Source organism: Eucalyptus grandis, chromosome 5 (assembly GCF_016545825.1).
Source record: "Eucalyptus grandis isolate ANBG69807.140 chromosome 5, ASM1654582v1, whole genome shotgun sequence".
In the NCBI taxonomy this organism is placed as follows: Eukaryota; Viridiplantae; Streptophyta; class Magnoliopsida; order Myrtales; family Myrtaceae; genus Eucalyptus; species Eucalyptus grandis.
In genome coordinates, this window is record NC_052616.1 from 2,619,498 (window position 1) to 2,636,236 (window position 16,739).

The 16,739-nt window shown below is 40.2% G+C and overlaps 2 protein-coding genes across 2 annotated transcripts; both read left to right on the forward strand.

Moving 5' to 3' along the window:
* The first annotated feature begins 457 nt into the window (after nucleotides 1–457).
* Nucleotides 458–2,496, forward strand: LOC104443527 (immediate early response 3-interacting protein 1). The gene is made up of 2 exons (XM_010056987.3): nucleotides 458–682; nucleotides 1,961–2,496. Exon 2 carries the CDS (start codon nucleotides 1,964–1,966, stop codon nucleotides 2,195–2,197), a length of 234 nt encoding a protein of 77 aa, XP_010055289.1. The 5' UTR covers nucleotides 458–682; nucleotides 1,961–1,963; the 3' UTR covers nucleotides 2,198–2,496.
* Nucleotides 2,497–10,334: 7,838 nt separating this feature from the next.
* On the forward strand, nucleotides 10,335–16,495 carry LOC104443528 (E3 ubiquitin-protein ligase RNF14). The gene is made up of 8 exons (XM_039313202.1): nucleotides 10,335–10,955; nucleotides 11,941–12,015; nucleotides 12,114–12,630; nucleotides 13,174–13,559; nucleotides 14,714–14,940; nucleotides 15,043–15,190; nucleotides 15,949–16,077; nucleotides 16,206–16,495. Exons 1-7 carry the CDS (start codon nucleotides 10,413–10,415, stop codon nucleotides 16,075–16,077), a joined length of 2,025 nt encoding a protein of 674 aa, XP_039169136.1. The 5' UTR covers nucleotides 10,335–10,412; the 3' UTR covers nucleotides 16,206–16,495.
* Nucleotides 16,496–16,739: the final 244 nt, after the last annotated feature.

Genomic DNA, 16,739 nt, shown 5'->3' on the forward strand with positions numbered 1-16,739 from the left:
AATTGACCTACTTTTATTTAGTTACTCTATCGTCTAAGTTAGTTCTATAAAAGTGATCAATTGGAATACCATATGGTTTGGTTATGTAAGAATGCTCAATCCTTTTTATAATATTTTGCAAAAATTTAAAATCAAGACTTGTAGAGTTTGATTTTGAATTGTTTCATACCCATTTTTATATGAAAACCACGAATCGACCTGATCAAGATTAGTTGCCAAGTATTTTACCTCGGAACCAAACAGGTCCTGATGCGAATTGGCTTGTGATCTGTTGGGTAAAGTCGGTTCGATTCGGTTCCAGCTTGAATCGGCCCGTTTGCTTACCCCTGCCAATTATATCGGAGGAAGCTTGTGATCTATCGATGTAGATGTCTAAGGCCTTTATCGAGAAAATAAATAGTACAAGGGGCGCCTTTGGAGAAAAATCCATAATATGGGGCTCAATTAAGATTTTGAAAATGATGAGATCTAGCCACAGTACTTCATCGCCCGAATCCTGAAGGAACCAAAAGGCGAAACAGCGAAAAAACGCTTCCTTCGCGGTGGCCGAGATTTTGTAGAGCGGCGGCCGGTGATTCTCCAGTGGGTGATTGACGGCGTCAGGTGGTGGTTCGGCGGTCGTCCTCTTCCGGCGAGAGGGTGGGCGTTAAGGCCGGTCACAGCGAGAGAAAAAGCAGTCCCGGCAAGTCTCCGTTTCACAGACTTTATGGCTTGAAATTATCGAGCGATTTTTCGTGTTATTTGCGCTTGTTATCGCTACTGTATTGATGTTCTAGAAATCGGTATTCTATTAATCGGATTTTAGTTCAGTTCGTTGCTAGCTTGATTCAAAGCGGGGTTAGGTGTGGTCTTTCGTTTGATCTGTGTAAATGTGAATACTGGTTGATTTCGTGTGTGCTTGTTTCGAATCTTTATGGGGTTTATGAGTTTCTTGTTGACGGGCTTTTGTAATTTTCGTTTTACGCGAAGTGTGGTCGAAAAAGACTTGGTTTTTGATGATGGATAATCGTGGGTAAGGATGGGTTTTTCACTGAAATTGTTTGGGATGGGATTTAATTGTTACCTGCCTTGTTCAACTAGACTGGATGGGTAGAATGTTCAGTCCTTGAGGCGAGGAGCTGGTGACCATTGATTAAGTTTTTCAGTCCTTGTGGCTAGAGTTACGGGGCTGAAGATCACCTTGTCGGCTGAATTTTCTTTATTTCTGTGAGAAAAGGGAATGTCAAGTGCTACTGTCGGACTTTGAACAAAAAGCTGTTGGATGTCAATGGTGGATTTGTGTGCAAGCATGTTTCTGCGTTTCCAAATATTCACGTCCCAAACCTTGTCATACTATATGTTCAGAAGGGTGTCGTAGCTAGTGATGGTTCAAGCTGACTATTTGGATGAAAGGTGGAGTACTGAGCTTGCTCTTATGTTATGATCCCTTTACAAAGTAGTGTATACTTGCAAGTAAGCTGTGAGAGATGAAATGTGGATTAAGCTGGTTTGCTGAAACTAGTGGATAGAAACTCATAAAATGAAGCAACACTAATTACCCATGACCGCATAGCCGCTGCCACTTTCTGTGATGACTGTACATCAGTGCCATTCGGGAACTTTCTTTCTAATTGAACTCCTAGAGCTTGCTTGTCATCATGCCCTTCTATTTAATTGAATACCTAGAGCTTGCTTGTCATCATGCCCGTGAGTGGTGTTTTCCTCATGAGCAATCCTTGCTTCTGGACCGTCTTCTGCTTTCACCACCATATTTTTCAAGCGTGGATTGCTTAGTTTATTTGGTACTTTTGGCCATTTCTTTCACACATCATCTCCAATAGCATCCCAAGCCATCTGGTTCCTAGGTCACCAAAGAAGCGTTAACAGTCTAATATGTTCATGCTCCTATTGATGCTAATAAGAGGTAGTGAAAGGTCACTTGTAAGAGCTCATGAATGATTGTGGAAACTGCTTCTTCCAGGGAATGGGTTTGTGGACATTACTTGAAGGCCTTTTGCTTCTTGCCAATGCTCTTGCAATATTGAATGAGGACCGTTTCTTAGCTCCCAGGGGCTGGGGCTTCCAAGAATTTCCAGGCGGGAAAGCGAAATCATTAAAAGGACAGGTTATAGGTCTCATTTATGCAACACAGTACTTAAGGGTTCCCCTTATTATCTTAAACAGCATTTGTATAATCATAAAGCTGGTCTCTGGCTAGTATCTTGTGGTAACCATACCCTATGAGAAGCTTAATTGGTATGTCCTTCCTCACATATGTTGTGCCTGTAACATCTATTTTTCCTCTCTTTTTTTTGAATTTGCACTGTGAAGAACAGAGTTTTAGAGAAGATTGGGCTATGTTTTTTATCTCTAGGGGGTGATGATGGTGAATAGTACAGTTCATTAGTCATTTACAATGGAAGAATGTGCTCATTTGACGATGTTGATGTTTATTGCTTTTCATTTGATTGTATTGAACTTGTGAAGGAATGCATTTTTTGAGGTAGAAAAATTTTGCCAATAGTTTTGACTCCCTCTTATGTGGACTGGTCTAAATTCTTGGTACCTTTTCAAGTATTGTGGTTTCATCCCTTTATTTCCCGGGGGTAATGAAACCAGAGATCTGGACCTTTGAGTGGCCAATGAGACTGATTGAAACGTTTAGGACTTCTGGAATAATCGAAAGGTTTGTGGGCAAAAATCTGGGTTCCGGAGGTAGAGATTTAGTGCAATGATTTGGGGCATTCCTTTTCTGTTGTCCAGTTTGCCATAATAGACCTCAATGGGGTCTTCCAAGATGGCCCCTGGTTTATCAATGGTATCTCTTCAGCAAGGGATCCCAAGTTCTGCCCTTCCAAAGCTGCCATGTCGCCGGTGGCAGTCTCAATTTGTATCCTAGAGTTGGGGCGTTCGGTTCTCTGATATGGAAATGTTGAAGAAGGTAGGAAGTCGGGTCGGACTGGTTTTGAGAATCAATTGGGGAGTGCCGTAGCTTTGCGAGGTTTAGCGTCCAAGTTCTGTATTGTGATGTCGAATTTGCATTTCTAGATGTGCTTCAATTCTGGTTTGGTCGTTCTCAGAAAGGACCGATGCATATATATTGCCTGAGAGCATGAAGGCGGCAGCCGGCCGACATGCACAACCCGCAGGGACTCACAATTGTTCCTCTACCGACGCAAAGGACTGTCTGATTTGTAAACAATAAAATTGCACATTTCAATTATGAGGTTGCCCTTCGACCAAAAAAATAAAATAAAATTTATGAGGTTGCCCTTTTAATGATGACTTTATCTTATTAATAATCTGTTTATTTTATGGAAAACTTTTTTTGGACAAATATTTTCCTCATTTTTCATTATTTTATTTGCTTAGAAAAATGATTTAATGAAAATTTGTACTTGAATTCTGGAAAATGATTTCCTTTTTAAAAAATCGAAAATTATTTTCTAAAATATGATTAAATAGCAAGGCTTGGATTAGATGCTCTGCGTTTGGGCACAAGAATCCATATTCTTATTCTTGGGCCCATGGCCCCATGGTAGAGGTGGCAAGCTGGGTTTAGATCTATATATGATCCATTTAAATCATAAATGGGTCATTTAGTTTTTGAGAAAAAGTAGTTAAATGGATTTAATAATCAAAGACTTAAAATAGGTGGGTCTTAAGTGAGTCTTAAATGGGTTGGATTTAGAATCCACTTTAATGAAAACCTCACAATCTCTCTCTCTTCCTTCTTTAACTTTACAAAAATATATTTTTTATAAAAATCGAAATTATAATTATTTTTTATTTTAATTTTCTTTTCTTTTTCTTTCTTCCTCCTCCTTCCGATGGTTTGGCATGGTGATTACCGGGTGATCGACCTGGCGAGCCTCGAGCTCGCCAAATCGGCAAGACTCAAACTCGCCGGTGTGTCGGGTGAGGCTCGACCCTCACCGGATTCAAAGGGCAAGCTCAAGCCTCACCAATGGGCGAGCCTTAAGCTCGCCGGGTGTCAATGGCGTCAACGAGGGCGAGCTCAAGGCTCACTGTGGCGGGTTGTCACCGTTGTCGTGGCCAAGAAACACCAAAGAAGAAAAAAAAAAAAAAAAAAAAAGAGAAAAAGGAAATTAAAAATTATATTCTTAAAAATAAAAATAATTTTAATTTTAATTTTAATTTTTAAAAATAAAAAATAATTAAAATTGATTTTTAAAAATTATTTGTCCATTAAATTTGTGTTGTATAAAACTATATTAACAATATCATTTTTAAAATATTGTATATAAAATAAATAATTTTTTTTTAAGTTTAGTTAAGTGGGTTGGGTATGGATTGAGTATAGATCGGGTCTAGTATGAGTCAAAAATTTTGCATTGCAATAAATGGGTCATAAACGAATTAAATAGATCCGACATGACCCGACTCAAACTCGACCTGACCCACCCGTTTAGGCCCTATTTGGCAATTTCTATTCATGTTTTCCAGAACACAAATTTTTGTTCTTTTATTTCGGGAAACAAAAAAAGAACAGAAACACATTTATTTACACTTTTGTTCCTGGGCGAGAACAGATTTAGAACATAAACAAGAAGTATAAAAACATGTTTCTTATTCACGAGAATACTTCCGAGAAACACTTTTATTCTTCTTTTTCTTCTTCCTTTTGCCGATCATCGACCTTGGCCATGGCCGGTGCCGGCGACCGGCCAAACAAGGGCCGGCAACCTCGCCGAAGCATCCCCCAACCCCTAGAGAGGCCGAGAAACGGCGTGGCGTGCGGCCTGAGCCTCACCGAGGCTGGGCCTTGCCAGGCTAGGGCAAGGCCGAACCTTGGGGCGGGCCGGCCTTCGGTGAGGCCGATCTCGCGCTAGCAAGCAAGCTTGGCTCGCTGCATTTGGGCGAGCTTGAGCTCGCCTAGCCAAGGCGAGCCTTGCCGTGGCCGGGCGAGGCCGCCGTAAGGAAGAAAAAAAAAATGAAAAATAAAATAAAAATATTTAAAAATTTTAAAAAATTATACAAGTTTAACAAACATGTTTTTGTTGTTTTTTTTTTATTCCAAGAATATAAATTTTGTGCAGCTACCAAACACGTTCTTCTATTCAAAATTGTTCCCGTAACAAAAATAGTTTTTTCTATTTCGTTTCTAGGAACAATTTTTGAAAGAAATCCTTACCAAAGGCACCCTTAATGTGTCTAGCCCATAGTAACGAGCCCGGGATTTAGCGGCTGAGGCTGAGTTCATTGAGTCCTATTGAGGCCAAGCTCGAGTCTAAAGAGGTCAAGCTTGGAACCTCAACACCCCAGCTTGGGTCTACAAAGGCCGAGCTAAAGATCCCATTGCTCGTGCCCGCATCTTCAGCACCTAGAGTCCATTAAGGTAGAGCTCAAGTCCATAGTGTTCATGCTCAAGACCTGCACTTGGGATTAGATCCATCAAGTCCTTACTCATGACCTTGGTGCCAATGCCAGGGTCCTTGGTGACCAGGCCCAAGTACATCAAGATCAAGCTCGAAACCCTAGCACTCATGCATGTGTCCCTATGCTCGGGATATAGTGCATCGAGGCTAAGCCTAGGACTCTATTGCTAGTGCCTGGTTCCATCGAGGTCGAGCCCATGTCCATCAAGGTGGGGTTTGAGCTGGCACACTCACCTAGGTCCATTGAGGCCAAGCTTGAAACCCTAGCACTTGTGCCTTTATCCATCAAGGCTTGGCTTGAGTCCATCAAGGTTAGGCATGGAACCCCAGTGCTCATGCTCAAGTCCTCTAGACTCATACTCGAGTCCATTAAGGTTAGGTTGGGACCTTAAAGCCATACACTGATATGCAACACCCGATTCCATTGAGACTAGACTTAGGATCAATGCCTATGCTTGTACCCAGGACTTAGGTGCCCATGCTCAGGTTGTGGTTCATTGAGGCCAAACCCAAGGCCTTGGTATCCATACTTGATTTACCGGTTATCCATAGGTGAGTCATTAGCACCCGTGTAAGGATAATTTGATCTTCCTAACCAAACAACAAGAAATATTTTCTGGTTCATTTTTAGGTTTTAGCTAAATATTGAAAAATATTGTTATTTTTTTGGAAAATAACTTTTTGGAAAAGATTTTATTTCCAATAATTTATTTCCCTACTTTCTAGTGTTTGTTGAGTATGATTTTCATAGAAAATCATTTCTTTTTTTATGAAATTTTTAGTGAAACACACGCACACCCTAAAACCGACTGTTATGCGGTTTGCCATAATAGACCTCAATAGGGTCTTCAAAGATGGCCCTCGGTTTATCAATGGTATCTCTTCAGCAAGGGATCCCAAGTTCTGCCCTTCCAAAGCTGCCATGTCGCCCGTGGCGGTCTCAATTCATATCCTAGAGTTGGGGCATTCGGTTCTCTGATATGGAAATGTTGAAGAAGGTGGGAAGTCAGGGCGGACTGGTTTTGAGAATCGATTGGGGAGTGCCGTAGCTTTGCGAGGTTTAGTATCCAAGTCTTGTTGGATAAACCATCGGACAGGAATATCTGTATTGTGATGTCGAATTTGCATTTCTGCATGTGCTTCAATTCTGGTCTGGTCGTTCTCAGAAAGGACTGATGCATATACATTGCCTGAGAGCATGAAGGCGGCAGCCGGCCGACATGCACAACCCGCAGGGACTCACAATTGTTCCTCTACCGGTGCGAAGGACTGTCTGATTTGTAAACAATAAAATTGAACATTTCAATTATGAGGTTGCCCTTTTAATGATGACTTTATCTTATTAATAGTCTGTTTATTTTATGGAAAACTTTTTTTGGAAAAATATTTTCCTCATTTTTCATTATTTGAATTGCTTAGGAAAATGATTTAATGAAAAATTTGTACTTGAATTCTGGAAAATGATTTCCTTTTTAAAAATCGAAAATTATTTTCTAAAATATAATTAAATAGCAAGGTTTGGATTAGATGCTCTGCGTTTGGGCACAAGAATCCATATTCGTATTATTGGGCCCATGGTAACGAGCCTGGATTTAGCGGCTGAGGCTGAGTTCATTGAGTCCTATCGAGGCCAAGCTTGAGTCTAAAAGGTCGGGCTTGGAACCTAGCACCCTAGCTTGGGTCTACAAAGGCCGAGCTAAAGATCCCATTGCTCGTGCTCCGCGTCTTTAGCACCTAGGCATGAGTCCATTAAGGTAGAGCTCAAGTCCATAGCATTCATGCTCGAGACCCTATACTTGGGATTGGATCCATCAAGTCCTGACTCATGACCTTAGTGCCAATGCTTGGGTCCTTGGGTCCTTGGTGACCAAGCCCAGGTACATCAAGATCGGGCCTGAAACCCTATCACTCATGCCTGTGTCCCTATGCTCGGGATAAAGTGCATCGAGGCTAAGCCTATGACTCTAGTGCTTGTGTCCGGTTCCATCGAGGTCAGGCCCATGTCCATCAAGGTGGGGTTTGAGCCAGCACACTCACCTAGGTCCATTGAGGCCAAGCTTGAAACCCAAGCACTTGTGCCCTTATCCATCAAGGTTAGGCATGGAACCCCAGTGCTCATGCTCAAGTCCTCTAGACTCCTACTTGGGTCCATTAAGGTTAGGCTGGGACCTTAAAGCCATACATCGATTTGCAACACTTGGTTCCATTGAGACCGGACCTAGGATCAATGCCTATGCTTGTACGCAAGACTTAGGTGCCCATGCTCAGGTTGTGGTTCATTGAGGCCAAACCCAGGGCCTTGGTATCCATACTTGATTCACCAGTTGTCCATAGATAAGTCATTAGCGCCCATGTAAGGATAATTTGATTTTCCTAATGAAACAACAGGAAATATCTTCGGGTTCATTTTTAAGTTTTAACTAAATGTCGAAAAATATTGTTATTCTTTTAGAAAATAACTTTTTGGAAAACATTCTATTTCCAAGAATTTATTTCCCTACTTTTCTGGTGTTTGTTGAATATGATTTTCATAGAAAATAATTTCTTTTTTTTTAATGAAATTTTTAGTGAAACACATGCACACCCTTAAACAACATGGGCACCCACAATATGTCAAAGTGAAAATTTAAGGTTGAAATGGCTACTGAATTTGCTCTTAATATTTAGAAAAACAGCTTACTAAATATTTGGTTTAGTTTGCGAGATGAATATTAGTTGTTGTGGAATAACGAAGACCTAAGTGACCAAAAATAAGAAAGGTTTTTGGTATAAAAAAAAAAAGATATTGAGAAAATTTTCAATTGAACTTTGGAAAGTGCTAAATATCTAAGGCATCGTAATTACATTTTTTGGCCTCCAGTTGGATGTTACATATCATTCATCATGAGCTTTCTCATGCAATTCCCAAGAAAAAGTTTGATTGTCTTTTCGCGTTTGATTGTCCGACTTTTCTCGTCCGTATGCATCCACGCATCGACGCTATCGTCGGTATGTGCCGCTGTCGTGCGCATCTTAGCTTCAATGGGATTTTTTTTTTCGAAGGAGAAGGTTGATCGATGAGGGCATTGGATTTCCAAGGTATTAGGAACGTAAGTGGTTTGACCATGAGCTGGATCCCCAAAACATGGGAAAAAAAAACAAAAGAGCAGCTCGAGTGTTCTGACTAGTCTACTTAATCTGGGTCTTCTCAACGAAGTGCTCTGATGGAAAAAAAAAAAAAAATGAAGTGCTCTGATGTGTTGGAGATGGAATTCGATTGGACGGACGAGAGTCCGTTGATATTGTTTGATTCTATTTTTTTCAACCGGTTTTTAGTTGAAATTGATGTGACGAGATTGAAGCAGCGGACTGGATTGACGCCGTCTCTCTTGAATTCTCTTCCTTTGAAATCGTGTTCTCTCTTCTATTTCTCTGTTTCTTTACCTTCTGCAAATTTTCTGTTTGTTTTATTTGGGGGGTTGAATTGGACAGCAACGTGCTGCTCAAGTCTTCCGGTCAAATTCGATCGACTCAGACGAACCAACAAGATGTGGAATGTTCTCTTTGGGAGTTGGACGGTATTATTCTAAAAATACGAGTAGGCGGCTGAGGGTTGCCAATTGCCTTTTTTGTCCAAGACAAAGCATTTAGGAGGGCCGGAGTTTTAAAGAAAAAGTAAGGTTTTTGTTTTTTTGGGCAAGTTACTTCTGCACTGGTACTTTTTTCTTTGTGAGTTACCGGTTTCCTTAAACCCTCAAATAAATAAAAACTAACCTTTTTTTTTTTATTGTAAATAATTTTTATAAAAATAAATTTTTTTTCGTGAAATTTTTAGTGAGACATGCATCCTAAAAGAACATGGACGCCAACCATATGTCAAAGTGAAAATTTAATGTTGAAATGATTATTGAATTTGCTCTTTATATTAAGAAAGATGGCATTCTAAATATTTGGCTTAGTTTGCGAGATAAATATAAGTTGTTGTGAAATGATGGAGATCTAAGTTGAAAAAAAAAAAAAAAAAGGAAAGGTTTTCGGTAAAAATAAGATGCGACAAAATTTTCCATTGAACTTTGGAAAGTGCTTAATATTTAAGGCATCATGATTTAGAAATTTAAAAGATTCAATTTACTTTTGAACTACATTTTTAGCCTCTAGTTCGATATTACACCATTATCATTCATTATGAGCTTTTTCATGAAATTTTTGGGGACAAGATTGAGGTTAATTTAAAAAAAAAAAAAAATTGTGTTTGCTTTGTTATATATAGAGAGAGAAGAGATATTCAGATACAAAATTAAATATTTCTCAATCAACAATACTATAGTGTATGCATCCCTTTGCTCCAATATCAATTGTAGTATGCATAAGCGTTATTATGATAACACGAGAGAATTGTAATAGACAACTAAAAACACACTAGTAATATAACACTCAAAATAATCACTTCCACACAGCTATGATATACTTCTGTCTCAACATACAAAATACTTGTACTCAAACTTATTTAAAATTTATTAAGAAAGTACAATTTAATAATATAATTTTTAAAAAGTGCAATTAAATCTCAAAGCTTATTACAAAAGTACAATGAAGTTCTAAAATTTTTAAAAAGTATAATCAAGTCTTAAAACTTATCAAATCAATTAAATCAAGTTCTTCTATTGATAATAATTTTTGAAAATTTTAAAATTTAATTGTACTTTCATGACAAGTTTTATAACTTGTAGCACACTTATGCTAATTCTCACGTGTGTAATGGAGAATTCTTTCTTTGCTTTCTTCGTGCTTGTGGCTTCTTGTTTTTATATTAGGGGTTGACTCCAACAAACAGTCTAAACTCTCTTATTTTATAAAAATCAAAAAATCATTATTTTATTCCTTCCTCTGTTTCAACGCTACTTTTTTAAAATAAAAATAAAAATAAATTCGAAGCCCGAACCGGCCCGGATCCGTAGCTTTATTTTGAGGCGGCAATGGCAGGACCAGCATTTTTGCACCGGCGTCCTCCGTGTCTTCTCCTCCAACCTCTCCGCCACTCCTTCAACGACGACGATGCACAGCTCCACCGCCAGACGACCTGGGCGCGGTTCTCGGCGGCACCGGAGCTCCCGCCCGGACGGAAACTGGAGAACCAAGCCTCTTGGCGGCGGCGGCGGCGGCGGCGATGACCACGACGGTCGATCGCAGTTGGAGTCTCCCGAACCGGAGATCGATCACGAGTCTCTCCCCTCCACTTCTCTGCGAGAGCCTCGCCCGAGGCTCCGAGGGTCCGGGAATCCGCGGAGCCGCCGGTGGGCGCCGCGCGATCGGTCGGGAGCTCGGTCCGCCGGGAGCTCCGACGTGGACCGGGCGGAACCGGAGCTGCCGAGCTCGTCGGGCCTCGAGGAGAGGAAGGCGAGCGGCGCCGACGCGGTTAGGCCGGGCTCCGGTGAGAAGGTGGGCGGAGACGTGGCGCCGAATGAGAGGGAAGCGAGGGAGGCGAGTGGGGACGTGGACGGTGTTGTGGCGGAGCTGGAGGAGTTGAGGCTGGGGATGGAGGAGCCGGAGTTGGAGGAAGAGCAGCTGAATTCCAACGATCAATTGCAGGAGGACGAGGTATGTGACTTCGATGGAGGATTGCTGGCTTCTTGCTGTCCTTCAATTATCTGCTGAAGAGGAGTTGATAATGAACGTGTAAAGTAAGATCATAGGAATTTGTTGGTGCAGAAAAACGTCGTTATTCGTTAATGGCCGTAACGTGGATATTGAGAATGAACAAGCATTGGATGATGGTGTGGCCAAAGAGTTTTCTTTGAGCCTTGAATTAAGTTACAAAGGTGTAGGTGTCTAAAGTGAGCAGGTTTGCAATATCATAAGGTTCCTTTTGGGTGTCTCCAATCTGAGTTGCTTGTGATACCTCAACTTGTCCAGTAAATGAGGAGACTGCACAATCACGCATTGTGAATATGCTCCTTTTGCTTAGATCTTGTGAAATCAACCCTCATTGAGTGACGTAATGCATATGTGGTTAGATAGCCAAAATCCAGCAAGGGGTGCCAGAATTGGTGACTTGCGGTGCTATTATAGTTTCATTGTCGTTAATGTTATCCAGTTATTCTAATTGGTAGAGAGCTATGAGCCGTTTGGCCAAGAATAGCAGAGCTAACTAAAAAGTTATTTATGAGGGAGCTAAGTTGCAATAGCAAGTTGAGAACTTTGGAAGGCCTGCTTTTTTAGGCTTGTGTTTTTCTGTTGGTGGCTTGTGATGGGAGTCGTCCACCCATGTTTCTTTTTGGTGGACCAATAAAAGTTTAGTTACTCGCCCAAAGTACAAGTTGAATTTTTGGAGACTTTTGTATATTCCACATGATGTATGTGCATTTCTAGTCATCATTATGTATGTTACGGCATTATTTCACGTGTCTCATTGTAGCAGCGATTTGAAGTAGATTTTTAGACCATAGGGTACTTTCTCGTTCTGAAATTACCTAATGGGTAGAAAAGGGTGGAAGGGCTCTGACAGCTTTACTTAAGCTCGTTGACCATTACAGAATAATGTAGCTTTTGCATGTCTTCTTTCTTATCCTCAACTTTATTGCAGTTGCTTGTGATGGAGTCAATATATGGAGATAATGTCTGTATCCTTGACAGAAGGTGGGGTTCTCGGTTGTTCAAGGTTCGTCAAGAAGCTGAAAGCACTGAATCATGAAATTTTGCACTCAAAAAAAAAAAAAAAAAAAAAAAAAGATTGACTCTTGTGTGACATTTTTGCAGATTTATATTGACGTCAAGGCTGCTAGTGAAATTACAGTGATTGCTAGGCTGAATCCATCCAATGATCTCAATATCACAAGTGGCAATTCAGATGGCTTTTCTTACTCTTTCAAAGTCCAGCACCTTCCTCCAATTGTGCTGACATGTCTATTACCTAAGTCGTACCCCAGTCATGTTCCTCCTTGCTTTACCATCTCTGTCCGGTGGTTGGCTTCCATTAAAATCTCTAGTTTATGCTCCATGCTTGACTCTATATGGCAAGAACAACCAGGGCAGGAAGTTGTATATCATTGGGTGGAATGGCTGCAGAGCTCCTCGCTTTCTTATCTCGGATTTGGTGAAAAAATAGAGCTTGGTCCTTATGGAGTAAGAGGAAACGGAGATAAGCGTGCAATTTCAGGAATTGTCTCTCCCGATGTCGATATTCCCGTAATTAGGAGTTATAATGATGACAAGTGCCACGAGAACTTCTTGAAGAACTTGCATGAATGCTGCATATGTTTCAGTGAGTATGCAGGTAATTACAAAGCCTTGTCTTGACACTATGCTCTATCATCCCTGGTGAAACTTCTCAAGTTAAATCTTGTATCCTTTTTCACTGTAAAGTAATGTGTCTATGCTGTATCATCCCTGGTGAAACTTCTCGAGTTAAAGCTCATGTCCTTTTTCAATGTAAAGTAATGTGTGGATTCTTGTGTTTGTCATTTCTTTATCTGTTATGATAGCCTCATAGATGTTATACTGGCCTGAGCTAAGCAGGCGAAACAAGCATCGATAAAATGTTAATGATCTAAAGTTATTTCTGTTAGAGCTTTATGCTAGTTATTTAAAGATTCTTTATAAGAATGGTCATTATTGACATTTACAAAGACTTCAAGGTTGTCCAAATTCCGCAAGTGGTCTTCATTGATGCACTATGGTTTTTTCAAAAGTCTACTTGCGTTTTTCACTTGGAGTGGTGAATATCAATGTTCTTCTTATGCAGTGGCTTAGCACACTTGTCATTTCTCATGAAACTATTGAATCCTCTTGTTTGATTGATTTCTCCTCACCTTCCCAGGGACGGAGTTCATCAAATTGCCATGTCAGCATTTCTTCTGCTCGAAATGCATGAAGACTTGTTCTGATTTGCATGTCAAGGAAGGAACAGTATACAAGCTTCAGTGTCTTGCTTCGAAATGTGGGGGTGTGGTCCCACCCAGTTTGTTGAAACGGCTACTTGGTGATGAAGAGTATGAGCATTGGGAGTCTCTAATGTTGCAAAAATCCCTTGAGTCAATGTCTGATGTAGCATACTGCCCCAGATGTGAAACACCGTGTATAGAGGATGAAGATCAACATGCCCAATGCTCAAAATGCTTCTTTAGCTTTTGTACTCTTTGCAGGGAGAAGCGACATGTAGGCGTTGAATGTATGACACCAGAAATGAAACTGCGCATCTTGCAGGTAATAGTTGCATGACGGCCACAAGTTACCATACTACATAATTCTTCCTGACAACTGTTTTGGGTTTGTGTAATGCCGGAAAGGATGAGATTAGTACAAGGAAGTGGGGAAAAAGGGCTGACTAAGCTTTGCTTAGATGTGAAATATTGATAGCTTTGCTTAGATGTGAAATATTGATAGCTTTGCTTATATGTGAAATTATTATATTCTTCTGAGAAGATCTATCTCAACGTTCCATTGTTAGATTAATCGAACTTGCTTCTTTTTGCCTTTCTTGTTCATGCGGTGCCCTCTTGTGGAAACCTAACGGTATGTATATTATGTGGCACAAGCCTAGATTCTGGAGTAATTTCGTGATGACTTCAGTTTGTGCCAGTTATGGTTTCCTAAAGTCCTATATGCGATAGTTTTGCTTTTGGTTGCAAGCTTTGTGGTTTTGATGACTTGATCTTTAAGATCAATTGTGATCTCCCCGCACCCCCCCAAACAACATGTCCATGCATGTGTGGTTTTGAATGCACTTTGTCATTGCCTATGTGAGACCTACACATCCTTATCCATTTGAATGACAGGTTGTAGAAGTTCTATGTATTAGTCTTATAGAGGCAGCAGTTCTGCTCTAGCTATTGATTGTCGTCATGCGTTCCATCAAATATGAGAAGATTAATTTCATGCATTTTAACTCTACATAGAATGTTGGCATAGGGTGACACATAAACTGAAGTTCCATTGGTGTAAATAATTTTTCTAAGCGGCTGAATTGTTCCCTCAAGGCTCATTTAGGGTGCTAATTTTAGTGTTCCGTCAGTATGTTTATCTACTAACATATATAGGGTAGCCTTTTTTGAGTATGTTTATCTACTAACATATATAAGGTGGCCTTTTTTGGGATGAGAACCCTAGCACATGGAAGAACCAATTTCCCGACTTGTTCGCCAATCATAATTTTTGGTTGTTTAGATCTATGGCTTTACGATGGGATTGGCGGCTAAAAAACATTGTTACTTTGGTTGCCCGACTTATATTTTGTACTTAATGCTTGCTGCATCTAACTCGCCCCTTCGTTGTTTCACTTGCTTATTGCCAAGAATCAGGGACTGCTCCCTGGTTTATGATTTTTCTGAATATAACATGTCTATGTCCTTTGCATCCAGGAGCGCCAAAGTTCATCCCAACTTAAGGATGAACAAAAACTAAGGGAGCGTGAATTAATCAATGAACTTTTAAGTGTGAAGGAAATCAATAAGATAGCCAAACAATGCCCCTCTTGTAAAATGGCAATCTCTCGAACTGAAGGTTGTAACAAGATGGTATGCGAAAATTGTGGGCAGTACTTTTGTTATTCCTGCAATAAGGCAATTGATGGATATGAGCATTTCAGGTCAGCAACGACATCTGATGAGTTTTTTACACCCTTCTCATTATGATAAAGCGGTGGTTCAGTTCTTACTTTGATGGACTAATTAGCTTGCGCTATTTGAAGGGATGGAACATGTGAACTTTTTCCAGCACAAGAGATTCGGCAATGGGAAGAGCAAATGAATGCTCGCCAGTTGGTGGGTCAGGTTCAGGCTGAACTTTTTCCTAATCATGGCCAAACATGCCCCAATTGTCGTCAGTTTAATGCGAAGGTTGGCAATCAACATCCAACTGCAGATTTGTTTACTACCCTGCAACTTGGCATTGCTTAGAGCAGAAAAATGTCAATCGAACAATTTCTTCGGGCACAGTAATATAGTCGGCAGAGTCTCTGGAATCTGAATTTTGGACTAATTATGTGTGCCGATACCAGACATCTACTTGCACCCCTTCTTATCATTGATTATCGAATTCCTAAAAGTCAAGAAGGATGGTTTCTCTCTGTTTAGGTCATTTCTAGCTAAAGAGGAAGATTGATATAGAAAAACGAACAAATGTGCTGTTTAGCTCCAGTAATTTTAAAGTATTCTTCATAATATGCTTTTTTCTCAGGATCGGCAGCAAAAGAAGAGGTTGAGAACATGAATGCGTTTTAGTTCGTGTTATATTGGAGGATATGAAAATGAGAACCTGGTGTTTTAATTAAAATATTGCTTGTTGCCCCTTTTTAGGATTTCCACTTTGGAGAGTGTGATATGATTTTAATTTAGTAGTCCATGTCTGTCTCTGCAGTTATTCTGAAGTGATAATCAACTAAAATTAGCCAATTAGGTTGTGCTTACACAAAATAGTAATAGTTTACCACGCAAAAAATATAGTAATAGTCATTGTCAGACTTTTGGAAGATTTACAGGAGAATGCATGAATGTAGGATTATAGGCGGGGACTCAAAAGGAGTCGCTGCTCTCCACTCATTTCTCAATTATTCCAAGAAACCCATTATTCTTATTACTATTTTCCTTGCTCACAGATTGGCAACAACAACCACATGTTCTGCTGGGCATGTCAGACACACTATTGTTACCTATGTAAGAAGATTGTGAGGCGTGCTTCTGAGCACTACGGGCCCAAAGGATGCAAGCAGCATACTGCAGGATAGGTACATACATGGACCCTACGTATAAGGGTATCTTCAAGGATGACAATGCTGCATGTACGGAATGATTGTTCATTGAACTGCATTCCTTGGTTTGGATCGATGAAATCGGTTGATCTGATCTTGTGCAGTCTTTTAAGTGAATCCTTGGGATAATGCAAATTGTGGTGCTTGAAGTTAGACGATCTCATCTCTGGCAGATTTTTCCTGGGCAGCGAGTTCTTGCATTTGATTCTTGAACAGAATCAAAATCATAAAGAATTATTATAAGGAGCAAAGTATAAAGGTTGCTTCCAGCGTTATTCTCCACTGTGGAGTGAGTAGTTGCATTTTTTTTTAGCGACAGAGTCAATGGGGTTGCTGATTGGAACACAGAAATAACGATTATCAATGATATGTTCATTTTGGAGATTTGATCTCACTCGAGGCTTTTTTCTGTTTATCAACCGCTTCAAGTCAGTTGTTGCACTGCTCTTTGTGATGCAATTTAGTATTCTGTCAAGCGCTTTAAAACTTTGCCACCAAAACTTGTCCATCTTTGGTGACACGCATGAGACAGGGAGTGGTTTTTTAGAAACCAAAGAAAAATAGGCTCATCAATTCAGAGTACGCGAGATGGGTGACTGAATCATCATCATCGCTTGCTTATATGATTCTGTCTAATG

Coding starts and splice junctions, on each gene's coding strand:
- LOC104443527 (XM_010056987.3), top strand. CDS start 1,964: ATGGGTTTGTGGACATTACTTGAAGGCCTTTTGCTTCTTGCCAATGCT.
- LOC104443528 (XM_039313202.1), top strand. CDS start 10,413: ATGCACAGCTCCACCGCCAGACGACCTGGGCGCGGTTCTCGGCGGCAC. Junction 13,560..14,713: donor TGAAACTGCGCATCTTGCAG/GTAATAGTTGCA, acceptor CTTTGCATCCAG/GAGCGCCAAAGTTCATCCCA. Junction 15,191..15,948: donor GTCGTCAGTTTAATGCGAAG/GTTGGCAATCAA, acceptor CCTTGCTCACAG/ATTGGCAACAACAACCACAT.